This window comes from Choloepus didactylus, chromosome 10 (assembly GCF_015220235.1).
Source record: "Choloepus didactylus isolate mChoDid1 chromosome 10, mChoDid1.pri, whole genome shotgun sequence".
Lineage (NCBI taxonomy): Eukaryota > Metazoa > Chordata > Mammalia > Pilosa > Megalonychidae > Choloepus > Choloepus didactylus.
Window position 1 is genome coordinate 132111195 of NC_051316.1, and position 12173 is coordinate 132123367.

The 12173-nt window shown below is 52.4% G+C and overlaps 1 protein-coding gene across 7 annotated transcripts in view; it reads left to right on the forward strand.

The window, feature by feature from the left end:
* Positions 1-4652, forward strand: part of EHMT1 (euchromatic histone lysine methyltransferase 1) — a 300279-nt gene extending 295627 nt beyond the window's left edge. For all 7 annotated transcript variants that reach the window (XM_037797144.1, XM_037797146.1, XM_037797149.1 and 4 more), the window contains 2 exons: positions 2129-2304; positions 3354-4652. In XM_037797144.1, the coding sequence (XP_037653072.1) occupies positions 2129-2304; positions 3354-3531 (354 nt within the window). In that variant the 3' untranslated portion in view covers positions 3532-4652. The remainder of the gene's footprint in view (positions 1-2128; positions 2305-3353) is intronic.
* The last annotated feature ends 7521 nt before the right edge of the window (positions 4653-12173 follow it).

Sequence of the window (12173 nt, forward strand, 5' to 3'; positions counted from 1 at the left end):
CAACCTAATCAACACTAGTGCCTCTGCCCGCACAAGATTGCATCACAGAACATGGCGTTTTGGGGGACATAATACATCCAAACCGGTACAACATGCTTTCAAAGTAAAAACTATAAAGAAAGACTTGCTTTTGCCATTGTTTCAGTATAGTGGGAACACAGGAGCACAGTATGTATAAAGTGTCTTATTTCCTCTCCTTTGTCACACAGAAGGTGGGATAGTGTATATGTGCCCAGTCCATTTCTCACCTGCAGGACGTCTTCAAGATCAGCTTTCCTCAGCACACAGGTGCTGCTCGCCCTGGGGCCTGTCCCCAGCCCTTGCTGCCGCTCGCTGACAGTGTCTCGGGACGTCCAGCACACCGGGGACTTTTGTTTGGCCGTTTGTTGTCATCAAGCGGGTCCCTGAGGCTCTGTTCATTTTTTTAATCTTATTTCTTTTTTTCACCTTGGATACTTTCTGTTGATGTGTCTTCAAGTTCACTTACTCTTTTCTCCGCCAGTAAGGTTTTTTATTTTAGAAAGTATTTTTTTCAACTTAGGATTTCCACCTGACTCTTTCTTACGGCTTCTCCTTCTTTGCTGGCTCCCCCGCCTGAACTGTGCTGAGCTCCTTCACGCGCTGGCCGTCAGAGCTGCCTTACTTCCAGCCTCTCAGGTTGGGCATGGTTGATTTTCAGTTTCCGCGGCTCCTTGGGTGTCGAGTCTTTCTGGATTGCAGCCTGGACACGACGGTGCTGCCTCGTGTGGACGGAGCTGCTGCTTCTCTCCAGCTGCCCCTTGGTTTGGGCCACACTTTTCCTCTCAGGGCAAGAGCTGCCCGTGCTCCGTCTTCTGTCTGTCTGGCTGCTGTCAGTCTGCATCGGAGTGGCTGGCCCCTCGCTGGCCCTTTCTCTGGGGGAATTGCCTGCTCTCCTCTCTTCTCCTCTTGTGTCCGGGCCAGGGGTACCCGGGTGCCGAGTGGGCCCCAGCGAGGCCCAGCAGGTCCTCTCCTCTGTCCTCTCTGCAGTGCTGGCAGGCGTCTGCATTTGCATTGTTTCCACTTTTCGGGTCACTTCCTGTGGGCCTGGGGCGTCATCTGATGGCGTCTCAGTGTCACATCTGTAGGCAGAGGCCAGAATCTGTGACATGTCCTTCGGTGTGCCTGTTGGGTAGGCCCTGCACGTGGGATTCGGTAGAAGCCGTGGATTCCGCTCAGACCTTTGGCTCCCACAAGCAGAGTCTGCGCGCCTGAGGCCTGAGCCCGGAGCGTCTGTGCCTACTGTGCGTCCCTGCAGCGCCCACCGCCCGTGAGCACGTGAGCTGCCAGGGTGCGCCCAATACGCCCGGCGGCTCTGCCGGCTCTCCGGGCTTCTCTCTCTCCCTCCGGGTCAGTCTCCTGCTGTTGCTGAGCGCCTGTCCCGCCTTGGCCCCCCACCTTGGGGTCTCATAGGCTGACAGCTGGGCAGCTGCTGGGCGCTGTCGCCCCACTTCACTCCGAGGCTGTTCCCTCGTCCCCTTGTGGAGGTCAGCCCGGGCCCCCGCGTCCTCGCATGGGGCCTCTGCAGTGGCTCTGGCCCTCCTGCTGTGGTGGTCGTGCCAGCGGTGCCGCGGCTGCCCCCTGTGCTGCCCGATGCAAGCGGGACAAGCTTGTCTGTTGCACACCCGCACCAGCTGCTTTCGGGGAGCCACAGCAGACAGCGCTCCTGAGGCAGAGGGGTCTCGCTGCTCCTGCCCCCGGGGCTCAGGGCGCCTGGCCTCCCCAACCCCACCCTTGGGTTGACTTGCCCAGCCAGACAGGAAGCCCCCGAGGGGCCATGCAGGGGACACTCTTGTCTCTGTGCTGCCTGCTCCGCCTGTCCGTGGACACGCCGATGTCCACTCAGGCTCTCGCTGCCTTCTCCACCCTGCTCTCCCTGACGACAGCTTTGGGGGCCCCCGTGGCCCGTGTCGACGTGCACCTGTCACGAGGGCGGCTCAGTGACCTCTGGCACCCTGAGACGGCATCTGGGGAGGCGGCCTCCCCTGGCCCTCTCCAGAGGGGGTGTCCTCGGCCACACCAAGCACAGGTCTCAGCCGTCCGCGCAGTGCTCTCGTGTGTTTCTTGCCCCCTTCTTGCCGCGTGCTGAGTGTTGTCTGTCGCCCTCCAGGACGGGGACGTGTACTGCATAGACGCGCGCTTCTACGGCAACGTCAGCCGCTTCATCAACCACCACTGCGAGCCGAACCTGGTCCCGGTGCGCGTCTTCGTGTCCCACCAGGACCTGCGGTTCCCGCGCATCGCCCTCTTCAGCACCCGCCCCATCGAGGCCGGCGAGCCGCTGGGGTAGGTCCTCAGGCCGGCATGTGCGAGGGCCCGTGGCTACCCCGCGATGCACACGCTGCGCACCCACTCTCAAGGCCACGGCCCGATTCCCCGCCCCCGCCTGGGTCTCCGGAGCCGCAGGGACGCGCCCATCATCCTGCCCTGTGCTCCGTCCCGCGGCCTCGGGGCCTGACCCTGCTCGCAGCCCGGTGCCATCCAGCTGGGGAGCCGCGGGCGGCTGCTGTGCTCTCAAGGGTTGTACGGAGGAAGGCGAGGAGCCGGGTGCAGCACTGGGGACTCCTGCCCTCTGTGTCTGCCCTGCCGCCCCCACAGTTCCCGCTGAGGGCAGAGCAGGGACCCCCCGTGAGGCACCCCGGCGCCCGGTAAGGTCAGCAACACAGAGGGGCTCTCACGGCACACCTGCCCCGCTCTGAGCAGGAGGCTGGACTTTAGTAAGCTACTTCTCAGCTGTCCAGTGCTGGCGCTAGTTGGGGGTCCCAAGCGTGTGGCTCATCTGCCTTGATGAAGCCCCTGGGAGAGCGCAGGCGGCTCCGGCCCTGCCCTGCCCAGCCTCAGGCCTTCGCCAGGTGCTGCGCACTGTGCAGCCCACGTCTGAACCAGGGAAGGTGCTTGCAGCTTTGTTGTCCGAGCGGCAGCCCGAGGGCCGGGGGGTCAGCTGTCAGCTGTGTCTGGGGCATCTTTCTCGCCCCCCCCGTGAGACAGGACCCAGTCCGGCTGAGCACAGGCGCTGGGGGGCCTCAGACCCAGCCTGGCCCGTGGACCCTTGGGCTTGTCCTGAAAGGCCTGGTCCCAGTGTTGGCGCCTCCCTAGGGGGCTGCCTGTCAGGTCACCAGCAGCCGTGATTGGATGTGACTCCCAGGAACACACGCTCTGTGTGGACGAGGTGGGGGCCGCCGAGCACATGCCCTTGGTGTGCAGGACCCTGGTGAGGGGTGCGGCTGGTCGGTGCCACCCTCTGGCCCCGGGAGACCGAGGCCTGCCCAGCCAGGGGCCGCCTGAGGGCAGCTCCGTCTCCACAGCCCTCCATGCCGGGTGCTCTCTCCCCACAGGTTCGACTATGGAGACCGCTTCTGGGACATCAAGGGCAAGCTGTTCCGCTGCCAGTGTGGCTCCCCCAAGTGCCGGCACTCGAGCACAGCCCTGGCGCAGCGGGCGGCCAGCTCGGCCCTGGACCAGGAGCACGGCCTGCCGGACACCAGCTCCTCCTGCGCTGCCGACCCCCTATGAGGCCACGGCTGCCGCTGCCTTGCTGGGGTCAGATCCTGTCCGCCTGGCGCTTGAGGACAGGGACGGGATCCGCAGACGGAGGCTGAGGCGACACTGAACTGGAGCTGTGCCGCTGGCTCCGGAGGATGTGCGGACGGGCGCCTCGGGGCCCCCCACCCGGTGGCCTGAGGGTGGGGGGTGGGCCCGGCGCCCCTGGGATCCCCGGCCTCACATGCACAGGGCTGGGAGCCGGCTCCAGGCTCACCGCCTGCCTCGAGACTGGACTCACGCCAGCCCTGCTCCGTGAGCGTCTGGCCGTGGCTTTGCTGTTTTGAGGGTCCTCCTTGCTCCCTCTGATTTTTGTGGTTCCCAGCTGCAGCCCGGGGTTCCTTCTGGCAGTGTTCTCCACGAAGATGCTGTCGGCCGGACATCGGCGGCACCGCCTCCCCTGGTGCGAGCCTGCCAAAGCCGCCCCGCTGCCACGCTGTCGCCACCACCGCGGCCTGAGGGAGAAGGTCGGTGTACTTTTTAAATGAAATCCTGGCCCCGGCCTGGGTGTCGGCCCTCCGCTGGCGAGTCTGCCGGACGGCGGCCTGGGGGCACCGCGGGCACTGGAGGCCGCCCCGGCCAGCCCGAGGGACACCGGCACCTCCTGTTGATTTTTAAGCCACATGCTATGATGATGAATAACCTGATTTATTTTCTACCATTATTGAACATTAGGACAAACAAAAAATAAAAAAAAAAACACAAAACACAAACAACGGTGCTGATTCTGGTGTGATCTTTACTCACCACATAAAGTAAACCATCAACTGTACAAAGAGAACAAAGTGATTTTAGAATAAAATGCAGGAAAAACTTTTTTTAAAATGTTAGTCTTGTAGTGCGAATAAATTCGCCGTCACCTTTTGTGTGATGGCTCGGCAGGTCACGTCCTTTTTTTTGGCATCTATCTTTTTAAAAACTGTAACTAGTGCAGTGACAGTGGGTTTTGTGCGACTCTTCTAAAACATTCATGATGCAGTCATGTTTATTTTTTTCTGTTAAAATGTTTTTGACAGTTTTAAGAGCAGTCTTTTGGCTCAGACCATTTCTTGTTCTGTTTTCAATGAAATCAATAAAAAAAGAAGTACTTTAAATGAGGTTTTGATGATGATGTTTCAGCTGCTCCCGGCACAGCCCAGCCTCCTGGGGCCGCTCCTGTGGGAACCGGCCCCGAACCCGCTCCGGTGACCAGGCCGGCCAGCCCTTTGGCTTCCCCTCCACCCCAGACCTGTTGTGGGAGAGTGGGCCCTCCCAGGCAGTCGAGTGCTTGTGCGTGCGGCATGTGTGCACGTGTACATACGCGTGTGTGGCTGGGGCGCTGCGTGGCGAGCACCAGGAGAGGCCAGGGCCCACAGAGCCAGACTTGCCCGTCAGCGCCACCCTGGGGTGTCTGGCGTGCACCTGGCAGGCCCTGGCCTCCGCCGTCTGCAGGGACCTTCTGGGTGCAGGGCTGGTGCGTCCAGCACACAGGGAGCATCTAAACTCAAAAGGTAGCTCTAGTGTCCCGTGTTTTATGTGCAGACTGTATTGAATCTAGGCGTGCCTGGCATTCATCCAGAGCAGCAGCAGCCCTGCTGCCCTCTAAGTGGACGTCGCGGACACTCACCGCGGGCCCCTGTCCCAGCCTCTGGCCCCAGGCACAGACCTGCCGCGTCCCGGATGCCTCAGCAGCTGCTCGAGTGGCTGAACCTGGGGCAGTGCTGGGACCCTTGCAGAAGGCCGTGCCCTCCAGGGGCTCCGCCCGGGCCTCTCGCAGCATGTCGCCCTCGGGCTTCCAGTTGGTGGTTGCCTAGTTGGTGAGTGGGGGGCGTTGAGCAGCTCAAGGCAGGGTCGGAGCTGGAGTTCCAGGCTCGGGAGTTGAGAGCAGTCAGGCCGGCAGGACACCTCCTCCCGAGAGTGGACAGAGGGTGCCGGCTGGAGCTCGGGTCACAGGCACTGGGCAGCCCTGCCCCCAGCACAGACCCCAGCCCCTCCATCCCCACCCCACTCCCAAGGCCTGGCACCGCCCCTACCCGGGTGCCCCTGTCCTGGCAGCCCCCCGCTGGGGTCCAGTCTGCAGGCAGCTCGTGTGTGCTTTGTGGTTCCCATCTTCCTGTTTCGTTCCCAGTATTGGGTCAGGTGCCAGGTGTTCAAAAACAGGTGTTTGTTGTATTAAGAACAAGTAGATGTTTGTGGAATTAGCCTTGAGGATGTGGCAGGGTGCCTGGGGTGGACCCCAGCACCCCAAGGCCAGCTAACCAGAGCCCACCCCTCCCCTGTCCGCCCCCTGCTCTGGGCTCCTGCTCTGTGATTCTGACTTTCAAAGGCCATTTGAAAGCAGCTGCTGCATCAGGGCCGTGTGCTCAGGAAAGCCGGCCGTTCATACTCCTCCGAGGGAGAGAGGGAGGGTGCAGGGCCTGCCTGGAGCCAGGCTCCACCCCTTGTCCTGTAGTGCTCAGGCCAGGTAGGGCTGGGACTCAGGTGAGTGCTCAGGCCAGGTGGGTACTTGGGCCAGGTGGGGCTGGAGGCCAGGTGAGTGCTCGGGCCAGGTGGGGCTGGAGCACCACCTCTCCTTTTCGTCGTCTTTGGATAAATAGAACCTGCAGATCTGATGAACCTACTCCCCCCACAGGCTGATTCTCACACACATGACGGGTAGCTGTGGTCTTTCCTGGGGCAATGTATGAGAGCCAGACCCATCATTTCCGGAAGGTTCTCAGAGCATCCAGTGATCTGGGCAAGGCAGGGGTCCATGAGATGACTGACGGTGGGGGTGGCAGTGAGGGTTGGTGGAGGGCTCCACCCTGGGGCAGGTTGCTGTGCCACTCTGTGCGGTCAGTAACCCCCACAGTGGGGTGCTGTTCCAGGTGGGACCTGGTGGCAGCTCATCCATTGTGCTCCCCACCCCACCCACTGCATCTCCAGAGGAGGCTCGGAGAATCTGGACCCCTTCCCAGGAGTGAACCCAGCACAGGCTACCCAGGCCCAGGGCAGACAGTGGGGAAAGGAGGCTGCACCCCGTGACCTCTGCCGGCCAGCCTGGAGTTCCTGGGGCTGTGAGGGTGTGAGAGCCAAGGCCACCTGCCCCTACCCGAGCCGCAGTTACTCCTGTGAAAGTTACAGGAGTTCAACTGTTCGTTGCTAAAACCCCAAACATTCTGTAAGAGCTGAAAGAAGAAAGCAAAACCCACAGACCCCCTGGGAAGTCACCCCCTTCTGGTCCCCACTGGGGTCCACAGTCGTGGGCAAGCACAGCCTGCTCTGCTCACTCGAGGTGTGTCGAGCACATTTCATGTCAACAAAAATAGATTCATGTTGTTTTTTAACAGGCGTGCGGTACTTTGTTGGATGACTACACACGTATACGAACAGGGAATCCTGATTTCCTGATTTCCCGCTTGTAGAAACCGTGCTGGGGAGAAGAATGCTGCACGTCCATGTTTTCCCACATGCACTCCCGTAGGGAAGGGTTCCCCCCGGGATCTGTCCCCTGTCCTGATGTCTTTCACCATTAGGTTTGTTTTGCTGCTTTAGAATGCCATAGAAATGGGACCATGTGACAGGGACTCTTCTTTTATGACTATCTTCCGCTCACATTTTGTGGAACATCAGTATGTTGATCCTTTTGAATCCCAAAGAGAATTGCATAGTATGGATATATATTGCACATTTGGTATATTTAGTTTTAGGCTTTATGTTTTGGGGTATGATCCATCTTAAATTATTTTTTGTGAATGGAGTGAGGTAGAAATCAAGGTTCATTATTTTTCCATTTGGATATCTAGTTTTTCCAGCCTCATTTGTTGATTTATTGGGAAAACATTCCCCTTTGCCTTGCTTTGGCTCCTTGTGGGACGTTAGTTGACATGTGCACACGGGCTCTGATTTCTGGACTATTCTGTTCAATTGATCCATTTGTCTACCTTTATGCCAGTATCATACTGTCTTTATTACTGTAGCTTTGTTGTAGGTTCAAAATCACATGTAGAGTAAGTTTTCCAACTTTGTTTTTATTCTTAAATGTGATTATTTGATTATTTTACTTTCCTAAGTCCCTTGAATTTTTATATAAAGTTTAGAATGGGTAGATCAATTCCTACCCAAAAAGCCTGACTTTTTTTTTAGCCTTTTACAACAACTTTATTGAGGTATAATGAACATATCAAGTGTACTCATTTTAACTGCACAGTTTGATGAATTTTGACAACTGTAGATACACACATCATCACCACCACAGTCAGCTCATAAAGAGGATCGTCTTCATCGCACAGAGCTCCCTCGTCCCCCTGGCTGGCTTGTGCCCCTGGAGACAAGCATTCTCAGTCCAGGCGCTTCGTTGTCTGTGGCTTCTTTTACTTCACATGTATTTCTGAACTTTTTAAAAATTTTTAAACAATCTCCAACTCAAAGAAAAGTTAATCATTTGTTTAGAATGGTTTCTGCCAACCTTCCCCACTGCAAAGTTTCTCTTTCCCATTGTAATTAATAAATATTTGGGGGGAAATACTCCAAGACTATATGAAGGTCCCATTTTCAAACTTTGAATTTGCTTGTGTGAATGTAGATTCATGGTTTCCTATTTATTCAGTGAGTTGCAGTCTGTGACCATCATTATCTGCTTTGGTGCTCAAATTGTCAGCGATTTAGACGGAGGGAGCCCTTTCACCCCGGCTTCTGTTTCCTCTGGCAGCCCCCGTCATTCTTCTGACACAAGATGCTCCCGGCTCGTTTTGTGCTTTCCCTGGACCGGCCCTGAAATCAGCCATTTCTCTTAAGGTTTAAATTTACCACTTTGCTGTTTATTTTCTCTTTATCTCATATGTGCTTTGTTACCATTTCCCCTTTTTCTGGCATCTTTTGTATTAATTGTATATTTTTTGTGATCCATTTTATCCCCTCTAATAGTTTTTCTTTCTTTTTATTCAGCTATATCCCATTTGTTTTCTAATTTTTTTTTTTTTTGTCTTTGATTGCTTTAGGATTTACAGTATGCACCTTCAGCTTATCACAGTCTGCTGTCAAATTTTGCACCACTTCACCTGTAATTGTAAGCATTTACAACAGAATACTTCTGTTTCGGTTTGCTAAAGCTGCCAGAATGCAATGTAAAGAAATGGACTCACTTTTACAAAAAGTGGGGAGTTATTAACTTACAGTTTACAGTTCTTGGGCCACGAAAATGCCCACTCAAGGCATCAACAGGACGATATGTGGACTCTGCAGATAGGCTGCCGGCATCAGGGGCTCCTCTGTCACACGGGAAGCACATGGCCGCGTCTGCTCATTCGTCCCTCCCGGATTTTGTTGCTTTCAGCTTCTTGTACCAATGTCTTCCTTTCTGAGCTTCTGTGGGTCCTCTCTCAGCTTCTCCAGGGCTTTTTCTGTCTTTTATCCCCTCAAAAAGGGCTCTGGTAAAAAAAAAAACCTTAAATGGGAATGGATTAAAGGAACATGGCCTTTTCTGAGGTACTTGACACCTTCAAACTACTGTAGCTTCCATTCCCCAAGGCTTTGTGATTTGTTGTCATGTGTTTGCTTCCAAATGTTTTATGTCCTCAAGACCTTATTAATAGTTTTACTTTAAATAGCCAGTTGTCTTTTTCTTTTTAGTCTATAACTTCTCTACTTGTTTTCTTAGTTTTATTTTGTAACAACTTTATTGAAATACAATTCACATACTGTACTATTCACCCTTCTAAAGTGTACAATTCAGTGGATTTTAGCATATTCACCGAGTTGTACAGCCGTCACCACAATTTTAGAACATTTTTATCACCCCCAAAAGAAAATTACCCACCATCATTTTCCCCCAGGCACACTCTCAGTCCCAGGCAGCCACCGATCTACTTCCTGTCTGTATAGATTTGCTTCTGGGGATTTCCTGTGGGTCGTTGGGCGAGAGGCCACAGAGGTGCTCGGCACGGCGCGGCCTTGGTCCTCAGGCCCCGGGCCACATTCTCAGCAGGACCGAGGCTGCAGCCGTTGCCGTGACCACTTGCTGAGGGGGTGTTGTTCGGAGTTCTCCGCTGTGAAGTTACTCTCTGTCCCCATTTCCGTGCTGTGCAGGCCCCACCGAGGAGAGGGGTTGGGCTGCCCCTCCCTGAGGGCAGAGCGTCTACACGAAGGATTTGGTTCCTCTTCGCGGGCTGTTTGTGTCTTCTGCCCACTCATTGATGTATCTGGATCGTTCCTGTCAGTGTGGACTAATGGGCATCTGCTTTATACTTTTGGTTCTAACCCAGCGCTACCTCACCTTGCTGCTCAGGTGGTCCCAGCGTGGCCCCTGGGCTCCCTGGACTGACCCCAGCATTGTGGGCTAATTCTCGTTGCTGTTGAGCCCTTCCTTACTTTCCGGGGCTACAGGGTGCTCCGTCCTCGTCTTGTGTGCTCCTGCCCCAGCCCTAGCGTCTGCCACTTCTCCAAGGAGCACTGGTTCCTTTTATTGGAAAAGTGGTGTTAGAAACCAAGATCTGGTGCTTCCTTGCCACTGGGGTGTCATTTCTTTTAGGCCCTTTCAGCTGACAAAGCAAAGAAATACATGTTTGTAAACTAACCCCTGTACATACGCATATCCATAAATATTTCCATATTTAGTCATCTGTGTCTCTAGTAACCTAAACAAGGGCTCATATCGATGTTTCCAACTTGAGTTCATCACCCCAAGGATGTTCTAGTCATCTCCCCTTGCTTATCTGTAAGTTCCAACAGCAAGAAACCTGGTGCCCACCAACTGCCATCTACTTACTTGTTCGATCCCAGTGTATGTGTGCCGCCGTATTAGAATTGCTAATCCATGTATCTGTGGGAATCAGTTTTATCGATAGAGTACAGGGCTTATTGGAAGTTCTTCTGCCTTCAGTCTTATACTTTTCACTCATCTTCAAAGTTACTTCAGCTATCACACCCCCTCCCCACCTCCTTCAGTGAGATTGTTTTATGCATTTTTAAAACAGCCAGATTCTCTTATCACAGTTTCCTTCCTGGCATCTGCTTCTCCGACCTCCTAAATGATATTTTTGGTTTTTTGGTTTTGTTTGGTTTTGTTTGTATTTTTCATATATAAGGTTCATTCTTTGTGCTGTAAAGTTCTATGAGCTTTGACAAAGGCACATCATGTATCCACCATTACAGTATTATAGGGAATAGCTTTACTGCTCTAAAAATCTGTACTTCGTGTACTCACCCCTCTCCTCCTCCCATATAACCTGGCAACCACAGATCACTCTACTGTGTCTATAGTTTTGCATTTTTCAGAATGTCATATGATTGCAGTCATACAGTATGTAGACTTTTCAGACTGGCTTCTTTCACTTAGTAATATGCATTTAATTGAGCTTTCTTCATGTATTTTCATGGCCCGATAGCTTATTTCTTTTTATTGCTGGATAATACTCCATTGTATGGTTGTGCCATAGCTATCCATTCACCTGCTGCAGGACAGCTTGGTGGCTTCCAGGTTTTGGTGATCATAAATAAAGCTGCTGTAAAGGTATGTGGGCAGGTTTGTGTGGGCATTAGTTTTCAAATAAATTAGATAAATAGGATCGTGATTACTGGATTGTATGGTGAAATTATATTTAGATCTGTAATGACCTGACAAGCATTCTTCCAAGCTGGCTGTACCAGTTTTCACTCCCACTGGTGATGAGTGAAAGTTGCTGTGCTCCACACCCTCACCGGTGTTTAGTATTGCCAGCTGGTTGGGTTCCAGCCATTCTATTAGATGTATTATGGCGTCTCCTCGTGGTTTTAATTTGCAGTTCTCCGATGGTAAGTGATCTTTTCAACATGCTCACTTGCCGTCTTTACATCTTCTTTTGTGAGGTGTTTGTTCAGATCTTTTGCAATTTCTTAATTGGGTTCTTTTGTCTTCTTATTGTTGAGTTTTAAGAGTTCTTTGTATCTTTTGGATATAAGTCCATTGTCTGACGTGGTTTTCAAGTATTTTCTCCAGGTTTGTGACTTGTCTTTGATTCTTTTAATGGTGTATTTTGCAAAGCATAAGTTTTTCATATAAGTAAAGTCTAGTTTATTGACATTTTTTAATGACTCATGCTTTTGGTGCCGTATTTTAAAAACTAAATCACCAAGCACAGTGTCACAAAGAATTTCTCCTATGTTAATTTGTGGAGTTGGATAGTTGTTCATTTTACATTTAGGTCTTTGATTCATTTTTTTAATGCAATTTTATTAAGATATTTTCACATAATATACAATCATTCAAAATGTACAATCAGTTGTTTATGGTAATGTTATAAAGTTGTACATTCATCGCCACAATCTTCGAACATTTTCATTACTCCAAAAAATAAACTTAAATAAAAAGAATATCCAAAACATTCCCTTCTCCTCCCCTCATTGTTCATTTACTGTTTTTAATAGTTTTATTGAGATATATTCGCACAACCTACAGTCATCCACAGTGTACAATCGGTTATTCTCAGCACCATCATACAGTTGTGCATTCATCACCAAAATCAGTTTTTGAACCTTTTCCTTACTCCAAAATAAAAATAAAAGCAAAAAAGAGCACCTAGATCTTTCCATCCCCTCCATGCCACCCTATTCTTCATCTAATTTTTGTCCCCATTTTTCCGCTCATCTGTCCATACACTGGATAAAGGGAGTGCGAGCCA